This window comes from Gavia stellata, chromosome 24 (assembly GCF_030936135.1).
Source record: "Gavia stellata isolate bGavSte3 chromosome 24, bGavSte3.hap2, whole genome shotgun sequence".
Lineage (NCBI taxonomy): Eukaryota > Metazoa > Chordata > Aves > Gaviiformes > Gaviidae > Gavia > Gavia stellata.
In genome coordinates, this window is record NC_082617.1 from 11,310,346 (window position 1) to 11,337,220 (window position 26,875).

General features: G+C 41.4%; 1 protein-coding gene across 1 annotated transcript in view; it reads left to right on the plus strand.

Annotated features, from left to right (window-relative positions):
* Positions 1-4,969: 4,969 nt before the first annotated feature.
* DAB2IP (DAB2 interacting protein) overlaps positions 4,970-26,875 on the plus strand; it is a 141,246-nt gene continuing 119,340 nt past the window's right edge. The window contains exon 1 of the mRNA XM_059828636.1: positions 4,970-5,013. Within this exon, the coding sequence (XP_059684619.1) occupies positions 4,978-5,013 (36 nt within the window). The 5' untranslated portion in view covers positions 4,970-4,977. The remainder of the gene's footprint in view (positions 5,014-26,875) is intronic.

Consider the following 26,875-nt stretch of genomic DNA (forward strand, 5'->3'; position numbering starts at 1 on the left):
GGCTGGTGGAAATGGCGGAGAACCAGAAAACCGTCCCTTTCTGTGGGCATCCGTTTCTGCACACCGGCATCTCTGCTGCTGGGTAATGTGGCTTTCCGCGCTATACCCAAGGAATCCTTTCTCAGATCCAGTATGCCTGCTCTATAATCCTCATTTAATAGACTGTTACTTCAGTGATTTTCAGACCTCTGTGTCATAAAAGAAAGATTTGGAGGTTTTAAGTTCGTAACAAGTTGAGGACTTCGGGAGAGCAAATAGTGTCCTGAGATACTGTGTGTCTAAGTCTTCAGATCAAATCTAATCTAGAGCAAATAAATGGACAAATGAAGGTATAATCCTGAAATTTCTGTGAGCTGAGGGATAGTATTAAGGTAACAGAGAAATTCACTGTCTAGTGAGGATGTTATCTGATAATACTAAGTGCTTCTGGAAATGTCATTCCGTGCTTAGCTGCCTGCAGTAATACTGCTCCTTATTCTGGAATCCTGTGTCTTGGGATGCAAAATGGATGGCAGACATTCATTAATGAAACCTTGCAGTGTTCCCATGGGATTTGCAAGGTTTTTATCAATTGTGAATCTGAGGAAAAGCATTAAAATGTCCAGGGGTCACACTGTGAGTCTGTAACAGAGGTCAGTGTAGGACCCTGGGCTCCTTGTGCTATACCGAGGCGTAACAGAACTGCCAGTGGAGCCTGTCCAGCCAGCAATGGAGTGGAAGTTCAGGAGAGGAGAAAGATGTGTGAAGAGGTTGCGCAGCAAAGGCTGAAGTCAGATACTGAATCTGATCTCTTGTAGCTTGCTTGTCTTATGAACAAGTGGGTGGATTTGCCAGAAATCACAGAAAATAAAGCTGGAAGGGATTTCAGGAGATCGTCCAGTATCCGTCTGCCCCAGGAGAGGGGAGGGAAGGAAGCTCATTGTACCTGAACCTCTCCTGACAGGGAGAGCTCTGCCACAGAAAGGTTTAAGATAGGCTTGAACATACATTTATCTCTCTAGACAATCAATTCCAACGTATAACTGTCCATGCCAAGAGAAGACTTTTTCCAGTGGTTAACCTAAATACCTTCTGCTGTAGATTAAGACATTTCTTTTTCAGCCTCTGGTGGCTGTGGAGAGAGTTTTTATTATTGCCTTACAGCGACCTTTTACGTGGTGGCTGGCTGCCACGGCGTTACTGTGGGCTTGCTGCAGCCGACATCGCCAGTGCCAGTAGCCTGGCCCAAGACTTTTCCCCTAACCTTGAAGAAGTAAAAAGGGCAGTTCAAACCTTTATGTATTCATATTGTTCGCTATGTAAAACTGTTCTGCTGTACATTTCTGGCAGTTAGGAGTTACTGATTTACCTGTAAGCTATTTTTACTTCCCTTTAAAACAAACAGCTCCCCCCCAAACACCCACGCCCAACCTCCCTTCTAGTTATTTCTGGTTTCTTATGAAGAGTTTTGTAATGTGTCTCTCCTGCAAAGCCTCCCCTCTCCAGTGATACCCACAGTGCTTAAACTAAGCTAAAATGGAGATTTGACTCCAAATACTTTATGAACCATAAGCTTGAGAATAATAGGAAGCTTTAGGTCCTAACCCATCTCTGTATTTTGGTCTGGGTCAAACTGATGTGTTTGCTCGCTCTGCTTTGGGTATATTTTAATGATGAGGTAAGAATGTAAGAGCACAGTTTGTGACTTCAGTGCAATCAGACCCAGATACTAATCAGCCCTGGGTCATAACACACACTGCCTTTCTCTGAAGAGGGCTGACCTGTGCGGTTGAAAGAGGAAGCAGATAGACAGATTGCAGAAAGCGAGACAATTGTGCGCGTTGGTCTGACAAACCACTGCGGTGCAAGTCAATGGTGCTGTAACACCTGTATGGAACAGCGGGTGCTTTCCCTCCGTGCTGAAGGCGAGGGGTGTGTTGGGCTGGGGAGCGCAGCTCTGTGCCTGTGCTGCAGGCCTCTGGGGAAAGTCGTTTCTTGCAGCTGCTTTTCACATAATCCCATCGTTCCTGTTTTCCAGCCATGTATATGAGAAATGCTTTAAACAACGTTTATCGTTCTGGTCATTAAGAAAATGCAAAGCAGCTTCTTCAGTTGTCTCGTCATCTTGAACTCGGTCTCAAAATGCTGTAATCAAGTAGTTGCTTTATGACAGTCCAAAATAAAGAAGGCTACTGGTCAAAGGAATGGGGTGGGAGCCTTAGTGTGAAAGGAGATGACTCCAAAGGAGTTGATTGCCTCCTTGAGATTCAAAAAGTGCAGCATTCTGCAAAGAAAGTGGCCAAGACATTAGAAGGCTCGGCTGGAAGTTGTGAAAGCAATGAACTGGCTGATTTTGGCTGTCTGGCTCTCATATAGGTTACGTGGCCACTGGTGAGGAGTTATGGGCGGGATCTGCAACCAAGGAAGATGTTGCTGAACAGGCATTTCACCCAGTCCATGGGTGGAATCTCACAGTCTGTCCTTTTGGAATAGTTTAAGATACATCTCAGGAATTGTTGAGTGGAATTGCAGGTGTTAGTTGTTTCTTACAGATCCCAGGTGATGGCAGTCTTTGGCAAGGGGAGAACCTTGCTAAGGGGACCACCCTCCTTGCCAAGACCTGATGGCAGCAAATTGCAGGTTGCAGAGGCTGAGAATTGGCAAACAAACCACCTCTAAGTTACACTAGTTAGGAGAACATCATTGTCTGAGACATTCTGAAGTATAGGTTGTTCCATCTTTAGATTTCTTTGCATAATAATTTGTAGAAGCCTCCCTCTAGCAGAGTCTACCATCTAATTTCCTTTTGCAGCAGGTATTCTTGAGGCTACCTCTCATTCCCAACCAAGAATCCTAGCAATGATGCAATTAATATTCATTGGTGTGCCTGTTGCCTGTGAAATTGTGTATTAGAAGGAGTTCCCCCAATGTTTATTTCAGCTCCATCTTTAAATTTGTTTTTATGCTCATAATTTTTAAAAAGAGAAGAACAACTGTGTGAAAAATCTGCTTTTCAGTGTCATTCTGAAATTGTTGTTGATTTGCTGTTGTCTTTTCTTGGATTCCATATTGTTTAGTAAATAACTCAGTGTTACATATCCAGACAACGTCTTTCAAAAGTTATAGGGATTTCTATAGATCAGAAGGGTTTGTTGATAAGGTGACACGAAGGACAGAAAATGTTTGTGGAAAAGAAGCCTACAGAAAGGGAGAAATTTGGTTAACAAAAGTCCAACACAGTGGATGTGGATAAATAAAAGAGTAGAGAAGATTCTGGGGCCTGGGAGAATAAGAAGTATGAGCTTAATTCATCTTCTTCAAAACTTGCACTGTTCTGTATTTGGGAGACCATGATTTGATGGCAGAGGACAGTATTTTGATACGTATTAGTGTGTGGCAACAAAAAAAAAAAAGCCGAAAGAAGACAGTTTTTGACCAAAGCCTTTCCTCAGCTTGCACCTCACCAGTGTATTTATATACCACCTGACATTTGTTTAATTTTTGTACCTATTTTGAGAATTCTTAAACAGTTTTGGGCTGATTTTGAATGTAAAAATTCTTCATGTCCCCAAAAGGCTGGCTCTGAGTGAAAATGAGCTCCCACTGTTGGATGTGGTCAGTGCCACAGCAGGGCAGGACAAGCAGAAAAGAAGCACTCAGCTCAAAAGAATCCTGTGTGCTTACTTTCAAAGGAGCAGCAAAGTAACTGGTGGTTGAGAATGTAGGTGCACTAGTAGGAGTTTTGCTCAGGCCTTTGTTTTGTGCACCTGACACTTCATATAGGCTTAAACTCTGCTCATAAACATGATTGAGCTGTTACTTCTAACCTTGCCTTGCTGTAGAGATCTGTATCAAGACATTTCTTTAACCTGCGAAGCCACGCACAGATCTCTGAGCCATGGAGGTTCACTCAGAAGACGGTGCAGTGGCCCCCATGCAGGGAGCCTCCTCGCCTCCTGGAGAGCTGCAGCACTGCTCGAGGAGGAGCGTTCCTCTGCCCTTCCGTCGTCTGTCCACTCCTGAGAACACTGCAGTCCAGGCACCTGAATTTTCTTCTTGAAATTATCACGAAATGCCTACATGATCATGACCACTGGCCCTGCCTGTTTTCGAGACTCCCTGATCAGCAGAATGGAGATGACATCGCCTTTTGGGCGATGGAAATGCTTGGCTAATAAGGACTCTCGAATGGTTTGAGAAGGGAAGCTTATTAACAAGGTCTGAGCACCGTTGAACGGCAGCTTGGAAATAGATCTATTTTTATGAGCTCCATGGTGCTTTCAAAGAGCGTTTGTCAACCGAGGGAACACCACCTCATAATGCTGTTGCTGACCTTACCTAATATCTTTCAAAGTCTCCTCAGTGTTAGGCATATTTGCTAATTTAGCCTTTTCAGCCCTCTCCCTTCCTCGCCAGCAGGGAAGGAGGAAGGTATTCCTATCCACATCTTATACTTCAGCAAATGCAGGCTCTAATAATTTTTTCCTAGTTACAAAGCAAATTGCTAGAGGAATTAGAGAGGGAACTTAAGCATCCTGTGCCTGTAACCCCATTAGCAGTTTCCCTTAGGAGTATCAAGTCCACAAGTGCACGGATCTGTACTTTGCATATAATTCTCACTCAGCTCAATACATTTTCTGTTTACCCGTGTGCGGGCTGGAAATAATGATAATGCCAACCTGTCAGGCATTATCTGAAGCTTACAGTTGTATAAAAAATGCTAATTGTTGAAGGTGAAAGTCTTGCTGATTGAACGCTGTTCTAGGCGGCCGTGGGAAATACGAGCAGATACAGTGGGGTTGTTGCGTTGGCTCATTTGCAAGGGCATCTCAAAGGAAGAAGCCACTTTTTGCATCGCCTGCTGACATTCCTGCACCGTTCCTGTGCTCGTGTGTTTGTAATTGTCCTTTGTTTTCTGTACCATCCACAGAGTCCCCCCCTGAGAGGTGTGGGCAGAGGCGCAGCATGCCCAGCGGGGTCACTGAGAAGAACCCCACCATGGAGCCCGCTGCCACGACGCCCTTCCGGGTCACGGTAAGTGTCTCTCCTCATCTTAACAATTGTTATGGCATCTTAATGATTATTATGGGGTTTTGCCAGAAGCGAGAGGAACTTGCTCATCCTGAGAGAAGAGGTGGTGTATGTGCAACTAGCTGATTACTTATTTTTAAGTAAATGTGTCGTTGTTACATACTGTTAGCAACAAGCAACTGTAAAATATTTCTGGGTAAAGCAACAAGATTTGAATTTGAATCTGGAGCAGGTTTGGGTAAGGTGTTTCACTTGGAAGACATTCCTGGTGAGGTTTCCTTTGTGAATCCTGGGGCAGTGCAGTATATTGATAGACATATTTACTGGTCTGCAACCGTACCGTACGTCCTCAAACTCCTACAGAGAGGACATCTCCTGTAGAAGAACCTTTGCTTAACTAACAGAAAACCTGCCAAGCTGGTGATTCCCCAGAGCCTGATATCCTCTCCCATCAGGAGCCTAGAGGAACCATTCACTGCTTTCCCTTTCTTCAGTCCTTTTGCTTTGAGATGCTCTGCTAATATCAGTTTTGTCGTGATAGCAGTATGTAAAGAATGGGAAGTCATGGAGCAACACAGCAGCACCACTAACATGAGTAACAGTGATACCAAATCAAACAGGACAGTCTTTTTGTTCCATGGGGAAGGGCACTACTGTGTCCATTTTACAGAAGGGAGCCAAAGACCCAAAGAAGTCAGAGCTGGTGGTTGACTGAGGGGTCTGTCGGTGCTGAGCCCTAGCTCTGTGATGCTGCAGACCACAGAGTCGTCAACAGTTTCGCTGCAGTACGAGGATGTGTAATGAGTCTAACCGCTGGACTCCCCTCTCCCTACCCTCTCTGCACTCCTGCAAGATCAGATGTTTGGGCTGGCTCGTTGCTTTAGAAGATAGGCCCTGTCATGCCTTGGAGGTCAGTTCTGGAGTGAGTTAGAACTCTTTTGTTTCTTCTTTAGTTAGAATGTGCACAATGGTATTTATCACTGCCTCCCCTCTGATGTAAGTCATCTCTAAGATCCTGTAGATATTAGATAGACTTCTAGAGTGGATCACAGTAATTTTTATCACAAGGGTTGTTTTATCTAACAAATAATATCAAATCCAAGTAATTATTTAATTTAGGAGTGCACTCAGCTGACAAATAGAAGCGCAATGGTGGGATCAAAATAAATATTTTTTTGAAAATAAACATGCAGCTGAGAGTAGCTGTGTTTTTTTTTTTTCTAATGCATCATCAGCCTGGACACAGCTGTAGTTAATGCACTAGAGCCTTGGGAGATTGGGGCTTTGTAATCAGCTGAAGTTATCAAGGTCTTTCAGGTAGCATTTGGGGTAACCTCCAGTAGCAGTATGAGAGATTTAGAGAGTTTAAAAAATAAGTACGAGTATAAAGTATACACAGCTGGAGATGGATATACCCGGTATGAGTGATAGCCAAGGCAATCAGAAGGTTATGTTTTCAAGAGGAAAATGTCTGCTATATGTGGGTAAGTTTGCACACAAGTATTTTTATTCAGAGAAGAGGCAAATGGTCTTGGAGCTGGTTTTCTCAATATATGTTTATAGGTTTTCTCTGCAGGCCACACCTACTTTACAGGCTCAACTACTTCATAACAAACCTAGATAGGTAGAACCAGAATTGCAAAGGAAAGACAATGGTGCAATCTAAAAAACATCTGAGCACACCCAGTTGACCTGAGAACATTTGCACTCATGAATGAATCACTAATAGCAGTCTGTCTAAGTAAGTAGTTTATTTTAGTTCTATAAATTCTAAATTTGTGAATGCATAACATTCTCTGTGGACTTGTATTCTGTAGCCATTATATGCAACCACGTGCTGAATATATGAGAGTGTGTTTTTTGGTACTGTCGTATTTGCTAAATGAAATGGCAAGAAGTGATGAAAACAGTGGGTGGATGACAGGAGATGAGTTCTGTTTGGAAGGAGTGTGTACACTATGTGGCAAATACTGAAGACAATGAAACAGAAAACCAGTGGAGTACGAAATGTCATTAAGCATTTGCTGTAGGCACGTTTGGTTTTCTTTTTCTGGAGTTGATGAAAGTTAACTGTCCAAAGAGCTCCCTGTTCTAACAGGTCAAAACACAGAGGGATCATCTTTTGGTCTGATTCCCCTTGTGGGATCACCTTTTTGCTAAGCAAGGTGCAGCCTGTTTCAATGCCAGGGGGGGAAAGTAATTTTTTTCTCTAACCCCCTTGTTCCACAAGCCATATGCCGTCTCGCTGAATTGATTATCAGTTACAAATGCTCTAAAACTCTGAGCATGGCGGACAGAAACACAGTAAAGCTTACTGAATAGGCATGCTCTTGCTTTGTGACTTTCATTTATCAGACTCTATCTGTCTCAGTAAATGAGTATCTTTGAACATTGAACAATGTACTACTTGTTGATGAAAAAGGCAAAGAATGATGGGAAAATCTGGATTCTTCACAAGACGGACGATTTGGGAGTGTTTTTCTTAGTGTACTTGTAGTCAGTGAAAATAAAATGCTGCTTATTCCTTTTCCAATGGCGTATATCCTGCTTTATGCTTTTAGAGAAGTTATTCCTGTCTTTAAGCAGGTTAGCTCTTGTTAGTGAAATGGCCTACATGGGATGTGGTTGCTTGCTTTGACGGGCTCTGTTATTCAGTATGGATTAAATAAGGGTAGGCATCACATGGATAATACAGAGCATTTGTCTTCTTTGAGTTACAATCCACTATCATCTCATTTCTGTTCCTGCGCAGCCCTCCGAATGTTATTGCCATTAATATGAATGGCTTCATTACATACGGTTTTTATGGCTGCCCAGATTTCAGCAGATGTCTGACTTAAGAAATATATTCTCCCTCACCTTCCTTCGTTAACCAAAGGAACATTAGCAGTCAGTCCACTCCAGCCACTGGGAATAGTAATTAGTACTTTAGTGGTAATGGGATTATTACTTTTGAGCCTGCTGCTGTAGGTTTTGATTTTGTAAGCTTTTCATATTTTACAGCTGATTGTTCTTCCCTGACGTCTCCATCCTTCTGCTGTTGAGTCTCCAAGGGACTAGTAAGCTCAGGAGCCATTGGATTCAGCTGTTTTGACTGTGTTGCACTCCCAGTTGCTTTCTTTCATTTGAAATCTAAAGCAAACTAGGGTGGAAATGCTCCCTTCCTATACAGAAGTTTACCAGGCAAGTTACAGTTATTTGGGTGTTACAGGTTTTATAGCAACTTTGGAAAGCAATAGCTCCTGCTAGTTTTTTTGAGTTATAGAAAATAATGTTGAAAATCAAGTCTTAAGATTTCTACATCTCAATATGTGAACTAGTTGTTCTTACTCCTTCCACAGAAAGAAGTTTCTAATAGAGCTTCTTAAACATGAAAAAATCTTGCCTAGTCCTAGTTATCTCATGCTGTAAAACGATTATTTTCCATGTAAACCCACCTCACTTAACTTCTGTGCTATCAGAGCTTTGTATGATCTGATGCAGTCTAATGACTTCAAGTCTCTAATCCAAGTGACCACTCATCTGAGGTCCCTGATTCTGAATCTGCTCTGAGCACCAAGTTCGGTATTCAGTTTTTAGTCTGTGTCTGACTGGAAAACCAGGAATGTACTTCATGTTGCCAGCTACACAGTGCTCCCTGTGGACTAGAAGAAACCTTTCTGACTGCTGCATTGGTGCCTAGGAACAGTAGATTTGGTGCATGTCAGTATAAAATTTAAATATAAGCAGGGAAATTCTGGTCCTAATGAATTTATTATATCTGATACACTCATGGAAGAGACTGACCTCACACACATGTTTGCAGGAGACATCTTTAGAGTTAAATGGTCTTGTTGGAACCCTTCCCATTTGTCATGATTCTGCCCCTTGAATGAAAAGATCTAATTAACAAAACAAGTGCTTCAAGGAAAGTCAGTATCTAAGGATAGAAAAAGAAAGACGGAAGTCTTGACTTGGCATGAGATGTCAGTTAAAATGTTGTCTGCATAGGTAGTGAGCTAGAGTTGTCTCCAGTGAGAATGGGTAATTGGCAGCAGGTGATAACGCTCAAGAGCTGTAGACACCACTGTAACCAAGGGCAAATGCTGGGCTCTTCTCCGTGCCCACGGGGAGATGAGTGAAGCCTTGCTCTCGACTGACATTTACCTGTTAGAATACAGAGAGGCATTTAGCCTCTCTGCATTGAATCCAAATAGCTTAAGGTGCGAGATGGGTTAAACCTGAAATTCGTGTTGTATTTTATCAACCACAGGGACCAGAAGATGGGAAACTCTGCTGGGTATTAAATCCTCCTGCTCTGCCCACCTTGCAGGGAAATCATGAGCAAGGGTGGGATCGCTGACTCGCTGTGTGATGACTTCTCTCCATCTCATTAGAGTACTGCCATCTATTGACTGCTTTTATTAGAGCCTGATTTATTTAGTTCTCTGTGCAAATATCCCAGGCCAAGCAGAAGTCCAAATTGCCAAAGAACTTGTTCAGGAGTTGGACTAAGTGATTGGATCAAGAAACCAGAAAGATTCCTTGCTGTTAGTCTACCACACTGACTGTGCAAGGAGCCTTCTTCCAAATAGAGTGAATTAATATAACGTGTGTAGTCTGAATATTTTTAAACAGTTTGAAAATGGCTGTCTGCCTTTCTTACAGAGCTGTGTCTGAGGAAGCATCTGTATAGTCTCTCTTTCCCAAAAATGCTGGATAGGGTTCTTCTCTCCAGACCTTTAATCCTCAATTCTACTACCAATCATTTGCTTTCCAGCATCTCAGAAAATATTCCTATGCTTCTTCTGGTTGAAGCCACACTGGCTACAAAAAAACTCAACAAAACAAAACCAAAGCACACTGTAGCTATAAGCTACCTGATCGGGCTGTCCGTCCGTGGAATTGTGTAAATTGGATTGGAAGGGAAACAGCTTTCAGAGAAGCTTCAAAGGCCAAACGCAGTGGTATAAATACGCTCTTCACCGGCTCATTGTCAGTCATGAAGATGAGTATCATCTCCTCGTTTTCTCGTGTTCCTTCATCGTCTGCTTGTTGTCTATTGTTCTGCACTTCGAGTGCAATGTCTTGGGGCAGGAGCTGTCCTTTGCGGTTCATTTGTCATTGCTCTGCCTTTCAGGCCCTTTAATAATGAAGCATTTATAGTCACAAAGAAATATGAAATCTTTTTAGGTTTTAGTTCTCCTTCTGCTTGTCATGTTAACTTGTTTTCCGGCAATTTTTCTGCCTGTTAGGGTTGGGTACACAGCTGAATTTACAGTGATACATTATGAGCTACTCTTATGGCATTCCTCCATCTATCCTGTTTTTAATCCTTGATAAATGAAGTATTAAATACTAATGGCATACCAGTAAATGGAAACTCCTGAAGAGATCAAAGTGAGTAACCCTTCTGCCATTCCTCTTCACTGAACATAATCCTGAATAATGGGATCCTAGTTCAAGCTGCTGTGGATGAGATATTGAAGGATTTTTCCCCAAGTTTTTGCCTGAGCGTAATATACACTATTTTCCATTTTGTTTTAATTTTTTTTTTCCCAAACGCAGTCATGTAAATTATAATAGTTTGACTTTGGAGAATTTATCTTCCTGTATTATGTGAAGAGCTGAATGGTGCTTCCCTCGGCATGATCACCCTGTCTTTAATTGAAATGTAATTGTTTACTAAACCATTCCAACTAGAAGGGAAAATTACTATCATTTTGGTCTGTGGCTGCATACATTAGAGCACGCCTTTTGCGGGGACTGAATTTAAGGAGAATAGGAACATTATCACAGATGATATATAAACAGAAAGCTATTATCATTAAACTGTCAACGGCAACTGAATTTGGATAACCAGTGTTAGTGACAGCAAGAAATATGTAAATTACTTGGAGAATGTATCTGTCAATTCAGTCACTGTTTGTGGAACAGGACATGCTTGGAAGCTTTGGCTTTCTGACCACTTTAGGGATTGGAATTAAAATGAGGTCATCTCGAGCATTTGCAGTTATTTCTAGTGTCACTGGTACTATTTTGCCAAAATTAGGAGTGCTAACCTGACCGTCCAATTCTTTTCTGTCAGGTACAACAACAGCGTGCAGACTTTGTGCTCTTTCAGCATCATTTGTTGGTGGATTTCCAGGCTCTCCACAAAGGTGGCTAGTTATTAGCACCCTCATTTTACACATGGGAAACCTGAAGTAGGGAAAAGTTAACTAACTTAAATGTGATCATGCAGCAAAGCCAGGAAATATGTCCTGTGCTGAATTTCTGAACTTCTAATTCCCAGTCCTGGTATTAACCGCTAGCTAAGCTACTCCTAAATACTTCTCTGAAATCCTCCTTCAGTTTCAGGAGAATTAAATATTCTTCTCAAACTTGATGCTGTCATGTGAAAACGAGTAAGTGATTTTCTGGACTCCCAAGTCATTGTTCCCAGGTCAGGCTTTCTTACTTTCTCTGCCAGCACCCCATGTTGTCAAATTTCCAATTGCTTGTTATTAAAATTAGAGCTCTCTGTCTTATTTTTCTAAGAAGTCAGCTGCTAACGTAAATCTCTGGGTATTTTTGCTCGTCAATTTTTGCATGTACTTTATGAGACACGGGGTAAATTCCAGTTAAGCCGTGAAAGATTTTGTTTTAGAAAAGGGAATCCTTTTCCATATTTGGTGTTACCTAGCACAGGAATTGGAAAATGAAGCTGATCGTAAATATAATACATTTAACTATTTGAGTCTGACCTTGTATACTGAAAATTTTCTGAGTAAACTTGGAGCTTCCAGTTGGGGGAGTACTGGAAGACAGCATGGTTAAAGATACATGGGATTGTCAGATTTCAGCACAGAGCTGCAGTTCAAACCACTGTGGATTTATTATGTGCATCAAGCAGGAGACAGGAATGACAGGATAAAAGACATGGTGCTATGACCTGCTTCACTGAAAAGGACTCAGCAAGGCAGGGTATGGATTTTTTTCCTTTTTGAACTGAGTATGTTCCAGGGAGGTCTCTTTGTCAGAGCCTGCAGCTGTCTAAAGGACAGTTTTACAGAAAGAAAGAGGCATGAGGGCTCATCAACAGCTTAATTCACACACTCAGGCCACTCTTCTTTAAAAGTATTAGTAATCCTGTTTTAGTTTTTGTGGGGTGGAGCATGGGTTTGGACTGCTTTTGATTGCTATCAGCCTGACACGGTTGGACAGCAAAGCCCTCTGTTCCACGGACAGCAGCAAGGCTGGCTCCGGTATGCAGCAGTAAGGAGAGGATGGAAGATGACCCGGCATTGTTAGCATCTGTTAGATGCTTTGTATAAGAAGAATTAATAGAGCTTGGTCAGCTCCTAAAGGGTAAGGATCCGCAGAGCACACAGTCAGACCCCCGTATTTAATCTGCAGTGATGGCAGCTTCCACCAAGAGGGAAATGGCCATGAATTACTAAATTGCTGTGCCCCAGCCGCCACTGAAACACATTCAGGACAAGGGGAGAAACTTACATTTTTGCTTCCTGTGTTAGGCCCGGGCAGTGGATTAACAGGGGAGCTTATGTTTCTGCAGAATATAAAGTCAAATACTGTGTAGTTCCCAGGTGAGAAAGGGGCAAACAAGCATTTCAGCAAGTTGTCTGGCTCTGCAGTGGGTGTAAATTAGCACGATTCCATTGATTTCATTTAGCTATTCCAAATGTTTACATTTTCTCATCCTTCGAGGACAGCTGGACCCACTTCTCCGGGGTCTGTGAAACCCAGCGGCTTTCAGAGAAGTGTTGCTCAGGGTCCGAAGGAGGCCAACGGCTGAAACCCCTCGGGGCTGCGACAGAAGATCTCATCCTTGTGCCAGGAAAGAAACTGGAGACGGAGGGAGTGAGAGTGAAAAAGCGGCTCCAAGCTCTGCCCAGAAAGCCTGAGCAAGCTTTTGTAGGAGAAACCTGTGGTATTCTCAGGATTTTTGGACTCTTCTCTTTAGATCCCTCCATTCCTCCACTCCTGTAGAAGCAGTGTTGTAGCCATATGAGAAATACCAACAGTTCCGGTATGTTTTCATGGAGAGAGCCCATGGGAGGAATATTTAAAATGTAGGCTGTAAGTAGGGCTAATAGGAAATGCTAATTCACATTTCATTCTTTTGATCAGCGTATATTGAATGATAATTACAGTGATAGTACTTGGCACTTCTCTAGCACCTTTCATCTGAGGCTGTTAAAGTGTTTTGCCAATCTGAATGAATTGAAGCTTGCAGTCACTGTGGGGTTGCAATTCATCATAATGCCTCAAAATAAACGGGGAAACTAAGGCATGGAATGATGATAGGACTTTCCCCATCTTTCATAATCTGTATATGAGTTGGGACTGCATAGTAGTTCTGCTAATCATCTTATAAGGAACAAAAACAACTCAAGGCATCATTTAAAATGGTGAAAATGATTACAACTGTCCAGGTGACCAGCCTTTACTCTCTACAACATGTTTGTTTGGCGTTTTTTCTGGCAATTTCACAATTTAATATATGCTCAGGTGCTCTGTTGTATTTTTATCTGTTGCAATTGTTTGAATTCCCCGCACAAAGACAGACAAGCAATCTCAAACTCTCACTGGATTTTTCAGCAATGTACTTGGATTCATATCAGTTCTTTAGAGTCTTCCATTTCCAAAGGATGATTTGAACAGAAATGGCTGCCTCTTGCTCATTTCAAAACTACTACAAGAAAAAATTTGGTAGGATTTCAAACTCTTCCCTGGAAGTCCAAATGCAAACACCCTGTACGAATTAGTAGGCTGTAAGGAGACCAATGAATCTGACTAGTTTCCTTTCTGTGAAATGAATGAAAGGCAGAAAGTAAACAAACAAAAGCTTTAATTTGTTTAAACCTCTGGGGACTGAATAATCTCAGATTGCTGGTAGCACAGAGAAAAGATGTCCATTAAAATATACAACTTGACAGTGTCCCTGTAATTTGTTTCTGGGTCACAGATAAAGAATTGTACTGCAGACATAAAAGGTAGGATAATAAACACATTCTGTTCTCCCACTTTCAACAGCGCTGATATTGTGCTTTCAGAAAACAAGTCAAACAGTGTAAGCTATTATTTGAATCTCTTAGAGAGCTCCAGTAGGACCTTCATCTCTGAACTTTTTCCATTTGGGAATTTGTATTGCTTTAGCTCATGGATATTAGATATTAACTTAGATATTAAATGGATTGCAGTGGAATTAATTGAAATGTGTGTCATTGCCACAGTTAACACTGAATGGTGATCAATACATTTCCAAGTTTTAACTTGGTTTCTGAGACGTATTTTTTCTCACTTAGACTAAATGCTTCTTTTTAATAGCCATAACTATGCCATATTTTGAGCCATAATTTCTTGGACTTCCATTGTGATAGATGGTTCACATGTCATCTGTGTACGGGAAATCATGTACGAGATGCTCCATCCCCGCTGGAAGCGATCTTGTCTGTGTTGTTCATCCCTGTGGAAGCATCTGACTTTGAACTTTAACCAGCATGGAAGAGCCTATAGCACTTTCTATTGAGTAGGGCTGCTAAGTTAGATTATTTGGAAGTTTTTTTAGAGGTTTCTTCCCATCCAAATGCCAAAATGGTGCTGCCTAATGTGAGAATGTTTCTCCAGGTGGTGACACTGTTGTTCCAAACCAAGTGCAGCTACCTGAAAGAGCAGATCTGATTCGGATGGTCTCACGATGATGACATGGTTTCATGATACTTCCAGTTGAATAACTTTTTATTACTGTGGGTTTGTATGTAAACATACGTGACATTGATTTCTATATACTTTTTTCAAACTTTAGTTACCATGGAAACAAGATTCACTTTCTCCTCCATACTGTCGCTTTGCCGCAGCACTGCACTCTGATAAGGAATGGACCATATTTGTCCTTCTCACCCTCTCTTTTCCCTAGTGAATCAGTGATAGTCTTGGCTCAGGCATCAAGGATAATTTGAGAGAGCGATGGTACAAGCTATAATGCCTTTCCTGAGGTATTCAGGTATGCCTGGGCCTGGCGCTCTGCCAACAACTTTCCTGTCTTTATCTTCCTCCATAATTACCGCGGATCATATCTTACCTGCAACATTCTTCAAAGCACCAAGGAAATTAGCTGCAGAAGTAATCATGTCTTTATTTCCTAAATCGCTGTGTGTAGTTATGTACACTGTTCTGCAGAATGGGATTCGCAGTGATCGGCATAACCTGCCCCGCCTGCCCTTGTCTCCTCCCTTCGTTCCTGCCACTTGCAAGACCATATCCACATATTTCCCATGACAGAGTCATAGAATCATTTGGGTTGGAAAAGACTTTTAAGATCATCAAGTCCAACCATAAACCTAACCCTGCTAAGTACGTGACAGTCTGGTCTGATTATAGTAAACGATCAAGTTCCCATGCCTTCTTTGAAGCCGGTGGGAGATTTGCCCAAACGTGTGTTCCAGGCTGTGATGTGCAGAGCTATGTTGGCTCGTGGCATGTTCAGAGAGCAGCTGGGAGTTCTGAGGAGCTGCACCATGACTCTGCCTCCTTGCCATGACCAGGAGAGTTTCTGCTTGAGCCGCGCAGTGACCTCTGCAGCCCGCGGTTCCAAGGCATGCCGGTAGTATAAGGAAAGGTGGAGCCCAGGTCTGGCTTCTCTGGTTCTGTGCAGATGTTGCAGAAGTGGGAGGAGTCTAGGATTAGTTTTTCTTTCTATACTAATTCTACCTCGCAGTTGATTATCTGCTTTTAATACTGAGAGCAGAGATGACCATGTCTTTAGACATACTTGGGAAATAGGGAAGTGGTGTGGAACAAGATGGGAACTCAGCATGTCCAAGTAATGCTCCCCCATATCCCTACATCCATTAGCTTCTGAGCACCACAATCCCCTTTCAGAAGAACAGAGTCAAAAAGGCATCCATATACCTTGCTCGGTGTTCTTTACCTCCCTGTCAAATCTAGAATTTGTTAAAGATTTTCAAATAGTAATTCAAGTTTTGCTAATATGGGGAAGTAGAGGAGGATACCTTCATCGGAAACAAGGCACTTGGAAAGTTGCACAACTGATGTGGCAGCTGGCTGTAACCGAGGGACAGCATGCGGGCCATGCCTGCCTCCTGGCTTCAGACCCGCTTTGAATGCAGCCTTCCTTGATAATCAGCAAGTGAGTCAAAAACAGTTGAGGAATAAACGAATGAGGCTTAAATCTGCCTGATGATAGAATTGAAATTTCCTGCTGGGCGACAAAATTCTGCTTTAAAGATAGTAAATCCACTGCTAATAATTAGGCAAGAAATAACCACTGCTAAGACCCAAAATTAGGATCTGCCACTTGCAATGTCTGTCTTATTATTTTGCAGAGGGATAAAACAGCAATGAACTTAGTTTTTGCCTCCAATTCTTGAAGGATATTCTTTTTGCTTTATATCTTTGGCAAACCTTCAGTTCAGTGTCCTAGGAAACATAATTGTCAGCTGTGCAGGTTATTGCTACCTCACAACACATTCTTTGCCACCTTAACCCAAAGCTCAGACACAAGGTACAAGCTTAGGAGGAAAAGAAAAGGAGTAAAGGTGGAGAAAAATAGCAGGGAGTAGTCTTGCATTGTTTTCCATTTCAATTTAAATTGATGATTCAATATTTGTGATTTCATCTGAGAAGGAAAAATGTTGGGTCCTTTTCATTTTTATTTCGCGTAGAGGGAGCAGGTAGAGACCTCACTTCCAGTCTCTCGATGGAAGTGTGTGCATTTCTAGCCTCCAGTTGCTATTTTAATTAGGAGGGGACTTTGAGATTTTGAGAGCTATTTTACAGATTTGTAAAACCACCTAAAGCTCTTGATTTTTTTGTGGTATAGCTTCAAGTAGAAAGATTCCTTCTACCCCATCCTAAGGATTATTGTCTGTTACGGTCCTAAGCTTTCTTAATCAAAAAATTGTATGATCTGTGTGTCATGAAGGACAGAAATACTCCTGAAAGCAAGGCTGGTATACTCCTGTGTCACATGTGTCTTGTATTTATCCCTTCATTTGTAATTTTTCTCCTTTTTTCAAAGCTGTAAGCAGAAGGTGAATTAAATTGAAATAATAATTTTAATAAATTTTGAGGTTAGGACAAATGAGCTTCATCATAAGTATTTTCACAATGTCTGGAAATTAAGTTGTCTAGAATGGTAGATAGGGAAAAATGCAAGACTGATGTATTATCTGAATTACCGTAGGTATTCACCATACCTTTACAAAAGTTAACATTTTCATTTGATTGCAGCTGTAATTATTGCAGAGTACAAATGTTCCAATTTAAGCTTCAGAAATGTGGTGAAAGTATTTGGAGCCAAGAGCATCTGCCTGAAACATGAGTTTCATATTTGAATGAGTAACTTTTACTGCAAAATTACACAATGAATTCCTACATTCAAAGGATAATAACAATTTTTTATTCTAAACATATCATCTACCAACTGCTTTTTAAAATTTATTGGCCTAGCAGCTGGTTTTGTAGAAAATGTGTTATTAAAAGCACACAAGATTTGTCAATGAAAAGGCAGCGACTTGATGTTGATGCCTTTCTGTAGACTTAGAGCTGGTCATCAATATTGTGGCAAATGGGGTTATCTCTTCCAGTGTTTGCTCTGCTCTGAAGATTTCAGAAGGAAGCGAGTAGGAAGATGCCTGATGACTAGATACAACATGACATCCGCACGCTGCTCCGAGGCCATAAATCAAAGTAGAGAAAGCACATATAAAACACACTCATGAAACAGTTTGCTCTGTATCATAGAGCAAAAGTGGACTTTTAAAGAGAACATTAATATAAACAGATTTATGGAGATGGTTTTCTCATCTCCCCAGTGCGTTTATTGCTCATCTTGGAGAGCTCTGATGATACCTGTTTTAACACAAGGCAATGTATTTGAATGGTTAGACTGCTGGCGTAGGAATGAAGCATTCTTGAGAGGTAATCCTGGCTTTGCAGCTTATCTGCTGTATAGTCAGTGTAGCAAATCACTTAGACACCTCTACCTTCAAACTTGTTTCCTCTGTGACCTGCCAAAAGAATTGATTTTGGCAGTATTTCCTACCTGCTATCCCACCCGCGCTCCCTCATTTCTCCCCTTGTCGGACAGTGAGCTTGTTGAAGCATCTTCCTATGGACTGTCTTCTAAAAGGCATATTCTCATTTCTGATATTGTAAAAGAATTAAATTGATGTGCTTTATATGGAAAGAAACCTTTTTTCCTGAAATCGAAGGGCGGATTGGTTTATCCCGACTATTCATACGCAGGTTATGTACCTGGTATAAATGTACTGAGCCTGATGGTCATTTACCCACCGGAGCTGAAGGTCCGCCCCACGGCAACAGTTCCAAAGTGCAGCTTTTGAAAGCTCCTGGGCTTCTTAGACCACGGCAAAACCACCAAGGGTCTGTGGATCAGGATGTCTATGGCCATGTGCCTTGCACTGCATTACTTAGCACAGCAAGCAGGACCCTTTATATAGTTGCGTGCCACTACCTTGTATGCAGGCTTGAAGTCTTAAGAACCTGCAGGAGTTTTCCCTTGGATGCCTTCTCTAAAAAGTCTGAGGGACAGAAACCATCAATCTTTGCAGGGTTTGGTTGTTTTTCATGCCTGAATGGGATCACCAAGCATCTAGATATATGTTGCTACCATGTCCTATAAATTCTTTATCTTCATTTAAATCACAACTACATTTTAAAAGCAGGATAAATGTAATGATGCACAGATGATATCGAGTGTTTAAGTCATTATTATGCTACAAGAAGTATTGTGAAAGTTTAAATTTATAGGAGTGCGAATAATTTTCTGTCATCTGGGGATTATCCCTTTTAATCTAAAAGGCACTCATTCTCTCCATATCTGAGGTTTCAAAAATATTTGCCTGATTGGAATCTGTTGCTCTCCATTGTAAAATAAATCTCCTGCATGTACAGTGCATGGGAGACTGTAAATGTGAAACTTACTACATTTATTGAAATACTTAAAACTATATCATAAACAATTGAAGTCTCGGAACTCATAGGATGTTTTCAAAGTGTTGAGTAACGGCTTAGTTGTGTATCTCCTGGATTTGGAGTTTTTGATTGAGGTCACTTAAACTCTCATAAGTCTAATCCAATGAGGATGGTTCTTAAAAAAAAAAAAGCATAGAAAATTGTTGTGGGATTTCTTAGGAGTCTAGAAATTACTTTTCTACCTATGGCCTTCTATCTTGCATTGGGTATTTGCTGAAAAACTGGGTGTTTCCCCCAGCAATACGTTGGATGCCAGGTCCTAGTAGCTATGCTCTTCGAGAAGCTGTGTCCAGAATAATTGCAGGCATATCTGCCATTCCATAAGTAAGAACGGGCATTTTTTGAATGCAAACAAGGTATTTGCACAGCTCACACAGACTCACATGTAAGGATTTACAGATGCGTACCGCCTGCAGGCTTCCTTTCAGAGGTCCGTGATCCGAACTGCATGAACAAGAGTGTACATCAGAAAGAAGCCATTAAAATACTGGCTTGGAAATTATTTGAATAGAGCGTGGTATATACGTGACAGTCAGCCATCCTGGCTGGCTTTCCAGAGTCAAGATTCAGGTGGTTTAACACTCAGGCAATTACCTGCAGTAAAACAAATGATAATAAACATCTAAGCTTTAAGGTTTGGGCAAAAAAAAAATCACTAAGCCTAAATTGGGGGAGTGAGCATGTTTTTGTAGTGATACTTTGAGGAGCAACAGTTCATCTCTACCAAAAGGATTCTGGGCTTCCCCACGTTACATGATCAAGGGAAACGGAGTCTTAACAACCCCAATGTTTTTGGTATTCCCCTCTCCTTCCTGGCTGTATGAAACTCAATCTCCAAAGCTCCAAATAAGACCAGCTTATTTTAACCGTTAAGGTTAAATGCCTTACTTTGCTTTTTCCATAAATAATAGTAAGAACAACTGTCTCCTAGAGGCCGTAGATGTTGGGATGTTCCCTCAAAGTTTCCTTGATGATCCTTACTGTGGCTGGATTAGTTTGTTTCTTAAAACCTTCCTTGGAGAAACGTCTGTCTTCTTATGTTACTCGATTTTACTCTTTGCAGCAACAAGTCCCAGAGTATGGATAAGGTGATGCATTTTGTTTGCTTTCTAAATGACTGCCATAATTACATTAGAAAGCAGGCTTCATGTGCAGCCTGAATCCTTTCTTTTGTTTAGACACTGCTGGGATCTTCAGGGACTATCAGAAGGCACTTTGCTGAGTCCTGAGGTTGTCAGGACATAGTTTTTCCCCTGCTGCAATTACAACCTGCCATGGTGGTTGCCAGCACTTGGTTTCAACTTCTGTTCAGCAGTGACAGCTTTGTTCTAGGGGACTAAAGATGCTCAAGAACCTAATTTGAGCACAGTTCTCTAAGGAGAGAGAGAACAGAGGAAAGCAAAGCTCGGAGTCTCTTTTCCTGCATTCCAAGGAGAAACAGAGTCCTGGGATGGCCCCAGCAGGCCTGGTTCCAGGAGCTGGAAAACAGCTCCTGCAAGGTGTTACCTGGTCTAACTCCTTTTTGCCTTCGTGAAGCTGGCACTGCCCAGCGCTGCCCAGGAGGTGCTCTGCTTCTGTCAGGATTGTTCTCACTAAAGATGAAGAAGTTTTGTATATGAACAGTTTGTCCTCTGGGGTGGTTGACTCCATTGTGCCAGTTAAATAAGAAAACTGGTTTACCCCATTGAAATTCGTTCCCAGGTGGCATCCTTGCTTGGCTTCATCTAGGCAGTTTTTTCTAGTCACTCGTCTCTTTGGGTAAATAACTGGTTTTGTTCTTCAAGGTTACTTGCATTCTACCTGTATCTCTGTTTCTGCATCATTCATCCCTGATTGCTCAATTACCCTTCTCCTACATTCCTAAGGAATATTTATCTGTCTTGTTCAGATATGAAATGTTGACAGTATGATAATTATGGAACTGTGAACAAATAATCCAGAGTAGTGTGGTTTTGTTTTAATAGGAGAACAAAGAATCCAAATTGAAGAATCAGGTGATCCCTGAATAACAATGGCTGTTGAATTGCAGATGTTTTCTAGATTCTTCCCAGCAGTCACATTCCTTCATTTGGACTCTGTCAACGTCCCGCCTGTCCCGCCTGTTCCACGTGCATGTTACATGCAAGTCATCAGCGCTAGTTGGAGAGGGCAGACAGAGACTTCCCGAGTTTTTTGTTACTTTACTGTAGGGCCTTGGCTTGCCTGAAGTTTTTTGGTAGTTCTCTTGGTCAGGGACTAAGGCTGTGTGCTGGCTGAGGGTGACTACTTCAGAGGCTGGGAGAGGAGTCTTTCCCTGGTAGGAAAGAGCAGAAAAGGAACAGAGTGAAATTCTGCCAAGAAGCATTTAGCTGAATATCAGGAAAAATGTCCTGAGAGATACGCAGCACTGAGAGCTGCCAGTCTCTGTAATTCTTCCTCCAGCACAGTGGGAGAAGACCCTATGACCGAGACATTTTCAACAAAATAGGTAAAATCTTTACAAAAATAGAGCACAGGCAGCAATCCTTTATTGGCCAGAAGTGGAAAAAGGGTGAGATGTTATGTGTTGAAGCTATTGCTTCTTCTGTCTGTGATTTGCTGATACTTGCATGTATTAGATTTGCCATATTCATAATTAACCCTCAGTGCCTCTCATTTGACGTAATTCCAGTTTTCATGACCTAGAGAGACCCACACCGTCCCTTTGGTGACCTGTGGGACTTCAGTGCATCTTCATCTGATTTTTCAAATGGACTGAACTGAGTGTTTCCAATGAGACTGCAAATTTGATTAATCTTTTGCCATAGAAGGGCAGTGTTGCTAAGCAGCACTTACCAACATGAGCTGTTTCTCACATTCCGGGACTGCTTTATGGCCTGGCTCACAGACATACCCTCTCGTGCGCATAAGTACTGTATCTCCGTATTTATTCTCTAACTCTGGATGCCAGAGCACAAGTCTGACCACAGCGTGTGGAGCACTAGGATTTGAGTTTTTATTGTCATCCATCACTGGACACACAATGCTTTTGTAGCTATTTTTCCATTCTTTTGGGTTTTATCCTAATTCCAAGACACTTGTGTCTCAGAGGGCCTTTCTTTATCCCTCTAGAATAATGTTTTAAGGTAGCATCAGTCAGAGCAAGCTGGTGGTTCATGAATAGATATTACTTGCTCTTACTCTCAGACGTGAGAGTACCTTCACCTCATCTGCGTGTTTCTTTAGGGCTCACAGGATGACTGGGAAGGGTCCTGAGATTTATGAAATAAAATTGAGAAAGAGAAACTGAGGGACTTTTTTGCCCACTTGAACAAAGTCATGCGTTCAGCTTTCTCTAAACAGAAGGAGTAATACATGTTAATCTACGTGTGCATTTCTAGGTCCAGAGATGATAAACTGTTTTGGTCTTCCTTTTAAGTTCACATCTCTTGTGCTCTGCGGACTTTTGTAGGCTACTGCTCTCCTTTGCCCTTTCCCTGGGCTTGCATGTAAGGCAAGTCTTACCAATAGGAGCAAGCGCGTTTTTGTCGTGTAAACAGAATTTGGGTTTCTTGGTTGATAGGCTTGCAAGAATATAACTTCTCAAGTTAACTCAGCAAGGACTCTTAAAAGTTTGGGGATGTCTTCAACTTCAGATGACACTCTGACTGACAGTCTCATGCCTACCGTATGCCCAAGTTCAAAACGGATCCTATGCAAGCATTGCATATGCTAGAAATGCACTCTTTGGGGAAGGGGACTCCATAGGGGCTCTCTGTTTGGTCACCTCGTGAATAGAGCCCTTTATCACATCTGACAGGAGGAGAACCGGATGATAGGAAAACAACTTGCAACTTACAAGTTCGTATCAAAAGAGCTGACAGCAATAAATGATATATGAAGTGTTTGAAAGGATACATATACTTATAGGCACATGCCTCTATACACTGAGCAAATAAAAAATACGTGATCCATAAAGGTCAGTGCTGTACATGAAATTCCCTTCCTTTCTTGTATCAATGCCAGGAGACCACTCGGTGGATTACTTGTGTTCTTGGGCTTCTGAGAGACACATCTGATGCCTAAATTCACCCTCAGTGGTTATTTTGGTCTGTGCACTTCTTACTGCAGTTTAATGCAGTCATGTTCTACAAAGAGAATAGTAAAGATGCTCACTCAGGTGTCTTTACCTGGTAACAAACGGTATCAAATGCTGCCCGAAAAATGTTTCTATTTTATTTTGAAAGCTAAAGCTAACATTGGTAATTGTAAAAACAGGTAAACTCACTTTTTTTTTTGGTACGTTTATGGCTATAATAGGATGCTTAGCATTGGCAAGGCTCTACTTGGTTCACAAATACAAATATTAATTATCCATTCAGTGGAGTCTCAGTAAAAGGGTATTTCCATGTACTATGGAAAAGCAGCATAGGTGCTGTGCAAGAGCAGAAAAAAAAGCTGATTCCAGAATTAAAGAAGTTTAATATAAAAAAATAAACTAAGATTCTAAAGCCCGGAATAAGGACAGGTCTGCTAGAAAATATTTACTCCCAATTTTATACCTATAAGCTTATCCTTGATATACTAGAGAAAATGGACACTCGATCTGAAATACTGCATTACACATTTATACTCACGGCAAGTACTTATTTATGGCAATTTCATTATTATGAATACTGAAAAAATTCCTGACGTCCTCTCACGTCCTCTGTAGTTGAGATTTGCTTGAACTGAAACAAAAAGATATGGAAGAACTATAAAAATAACCCCATCTGTTCACTAGTTCCTGTGATATGTCTTTATAGTGTTTATTCTGTGTGGTCTTTGGGTAAGAGCATAAACCAGGACTTCTGTCCCCCTCTTCAGTGTTCCTGTCAGACCAGTGCTCCCAGTCGCCGTGGTTCAGACCCTCGCCATGCTCTTCACTTTGCCCCACGTGTGTTTGGCCAGCCCCTCTCCCTGTTTTCCTTACTCGTTGTGCATAGAAAATACTGAGAGCTGCCAGGACGCTTCCAAAGAAAGCTGCTCTTGATGCATCCAGCTTGATTTATTGATTTTTTTATTTATTTCATATGTATTGTGTTTCCATGGTGCTGACTTCTTACCTTTCAAACTTTATCCTATGGGTTCACTGTGAATGAACATTAATGGTGTGGGAGTCAGTTCCAGACTTGCATCATTACTTTATGTTTAATAAAACAGGAGCTCAAGATTTTGATGTCTTTAATATTCTACTCAGTTTGGCACCCCTCCCTTTTTCTCTCTTCTTTCCAGTTTTCTTATTGTTGGCTGAAGCTGTGTGGTAGTACGCCGTTCCTGCATCTCAAAGGCATATGGTTCTGACGGGTTTTCACATATGCTTTAACAGCATTATAATATTAAAAATATTCAAATATTATAATACTATATAAGATTATTTCCAGGTTCTAGAGTAATTGGAAATGCCAAAATTGATAAGCAGGAAAGATTAAAATGAGACTCCCACCTTCCTCCATCTGCAGCAAGATGATGGCATCAGATTTTGGGTTTGTCCAAATATGTAAGAAAAACCAGCCTAAATCACAGCAGACTTAATTGTCCTCGTTTGAATTGTGCCCGTCCTGTTTTAGCTTAAGTAGCAGTCGTTGTGATTAAGCCATTCCTCAAAAGGATTTGTTTTGGTTTTTTCTGCCTTCGTTCTTTGTGTCATCTTATAACTTCAGTCAGCTCTTCTGATTAGAGCAATTGTATTTCAGACTTGAGGATGTCAGAGTAGAAACTGCAGAAACAAAACAAGAAAAGCGAGGCCCTTCCACTTAAAAAAGTTAAATCACTGCACAGTGTGAGCTCTGTATGTCTTTTTCTTGCGAGGCTAGTTGAGGTCTGTGCCACACTCCTCTGTGGGCTTTAGTGGATGGCAGATTTCCATACAACTGTGCAGGTTTGCATGGTACTGTAGTCTTGACCAGAATGGTTGTTTCTACTCTAAAGACCCTAAAATACCTCCTCTTGCTCAGAAGTTAGGCTGTGCAAGGGATGAATTTATATAGTTAGTACCTCTGCTTACATTTTAAAGGGTACTTCATGATTTACTTTATGTCCACTGCCTAAAAAGGAGTTAACATGAGCCTAACTTTTCCTTCATTGTATTCCAGCAGAACTTGAGAAGTCATTTGGGCTAAACAAAGACAAATCTGTACTAAATGAAGCAGAAGCGTTATTCTCATTTGTGCACTAGTTCTGAATGAGCTAACGTGTCTACACCTCGCAATGCAGCACAGTGAAAGGACACGACGCTGTGCACTGCATGCAATGCAGCCGCGCTACAACCTGGCTAACCGCTCCGAGAGTGCCCCTGCCCTGTGTGGACAGGGTGTCTGTGCTGGGCTGCGTTCGGGCTCGCCTAAAGACCCCCAGCACCACAGGTTGTGGCATCTCATGGTTTTCTGCGGTGGCAAATTCTGAAGGGATTCTTGGGCTCTGCAGATTTTTATTTATTGTCATTTCATACAGTCTATTAACTTCTTCTGAATGAAACCTTCCTAAGTTAGTAGTTTAATCTTTTTTCTAAGATATTTTTGCTGGTGGTAAATGCTGCCCACACATAGGAAGACACAATTCTGCCCTAGACAGCTCTCAATATAAACTTAAAAGCATACAAAGAACATGTATTATAAAGGGCAATACTTTAATTACTAGAACTCACAAGAATGCAGCAAGGCTAGAGGAGTAGGCCATGTTCATAGGGCAAGGTTAGCCTCATTTGTCTGGAGATCAGAATCAAATGTTGTTTAAAGTCATAAATGAAGAAGAAATGGATGATGTTCCTATGATCTCACCAGGAAAGCATGACGGTCACACCCCAGGTTGGATTCTCTCTGTCTTGTATTTGTGGAGACCAACTCCTTTCTCTTTTTTCCTTACCCCATCTAAAAATTACAGAAGGTAGTAATTCACACATTAGACTTTCTGATCTCTGGCACGCACTATGGAGGTGCAAAGTATTGCTATAGCAGCATAATTTATCAGCATTAAAATCTCTGACATACCATTCTCCCAAGGAAGCTAGCAATGAAAAATGAAAATGAAATGAAATGAAAACAGTGTGATCTCCTTCTGGTAGCAATGAATGTAAAAACAATGGGAAACAGAAGGAAAGTAATGTCTTGCTGCAACCCTAAATTCTCATTTCCAAATCCTGCACGAATCATCTAACAGTTGTCGAGATGTGAAATACAAGGTAGTGAAAGAAAGCTGTGATCATTTGCTGCAGAAAGTATTTGGTTTTTTCCTTTCCCTGTCCAGAGTTCAAAGCTATTACTGGATTTGAAGGAGTGGCTTGATAATATGATGACATGTTTGTGGCTAGGCTGGCAGCGATACAGGAAGTCCAATCTCTTGTTTCTGGGCAAAAACTGCTCACCAGGGGTGTTTAGGGAAATACTGCATGATTGGCCAGTTGCTTATTTTTGATCTGTTCCTTCACAGCAAATATTGGCTAGTCTCCATAGCAGGCAACCAGAGGCCTGATCCAGCCAGAAGAACAAGAGCGTGAAGAGTTGCTATCATGAGTAAGAGGCTGATACCATGTTGATATCAGGAGTATGAGGCTGGCTAATGACTGAGTGCCAAGGGAAGTATCTTAGCAATGTTCTAGACAATGCAAATCCTCAAATTTGCTGTTTCGTAGTCATGTTTCTCTATACTATAAAAAATTCTCTAAAAGCACTTCTCACGGACAAAACACTTTTGAAAAGGCCTTTGTTATCTTATGCGTTGGCTTTGTGTAAGATGGCAAAGTGTATAACCTGATGGCCTGTCTTATGTACATCATCCTATTTCAATCATGCAAATGGCTCCCAGAGAAGTATTCAGTTCACATGAATACATGTTACATACCTCGTTTGTAAGTAAAGTGGCACTT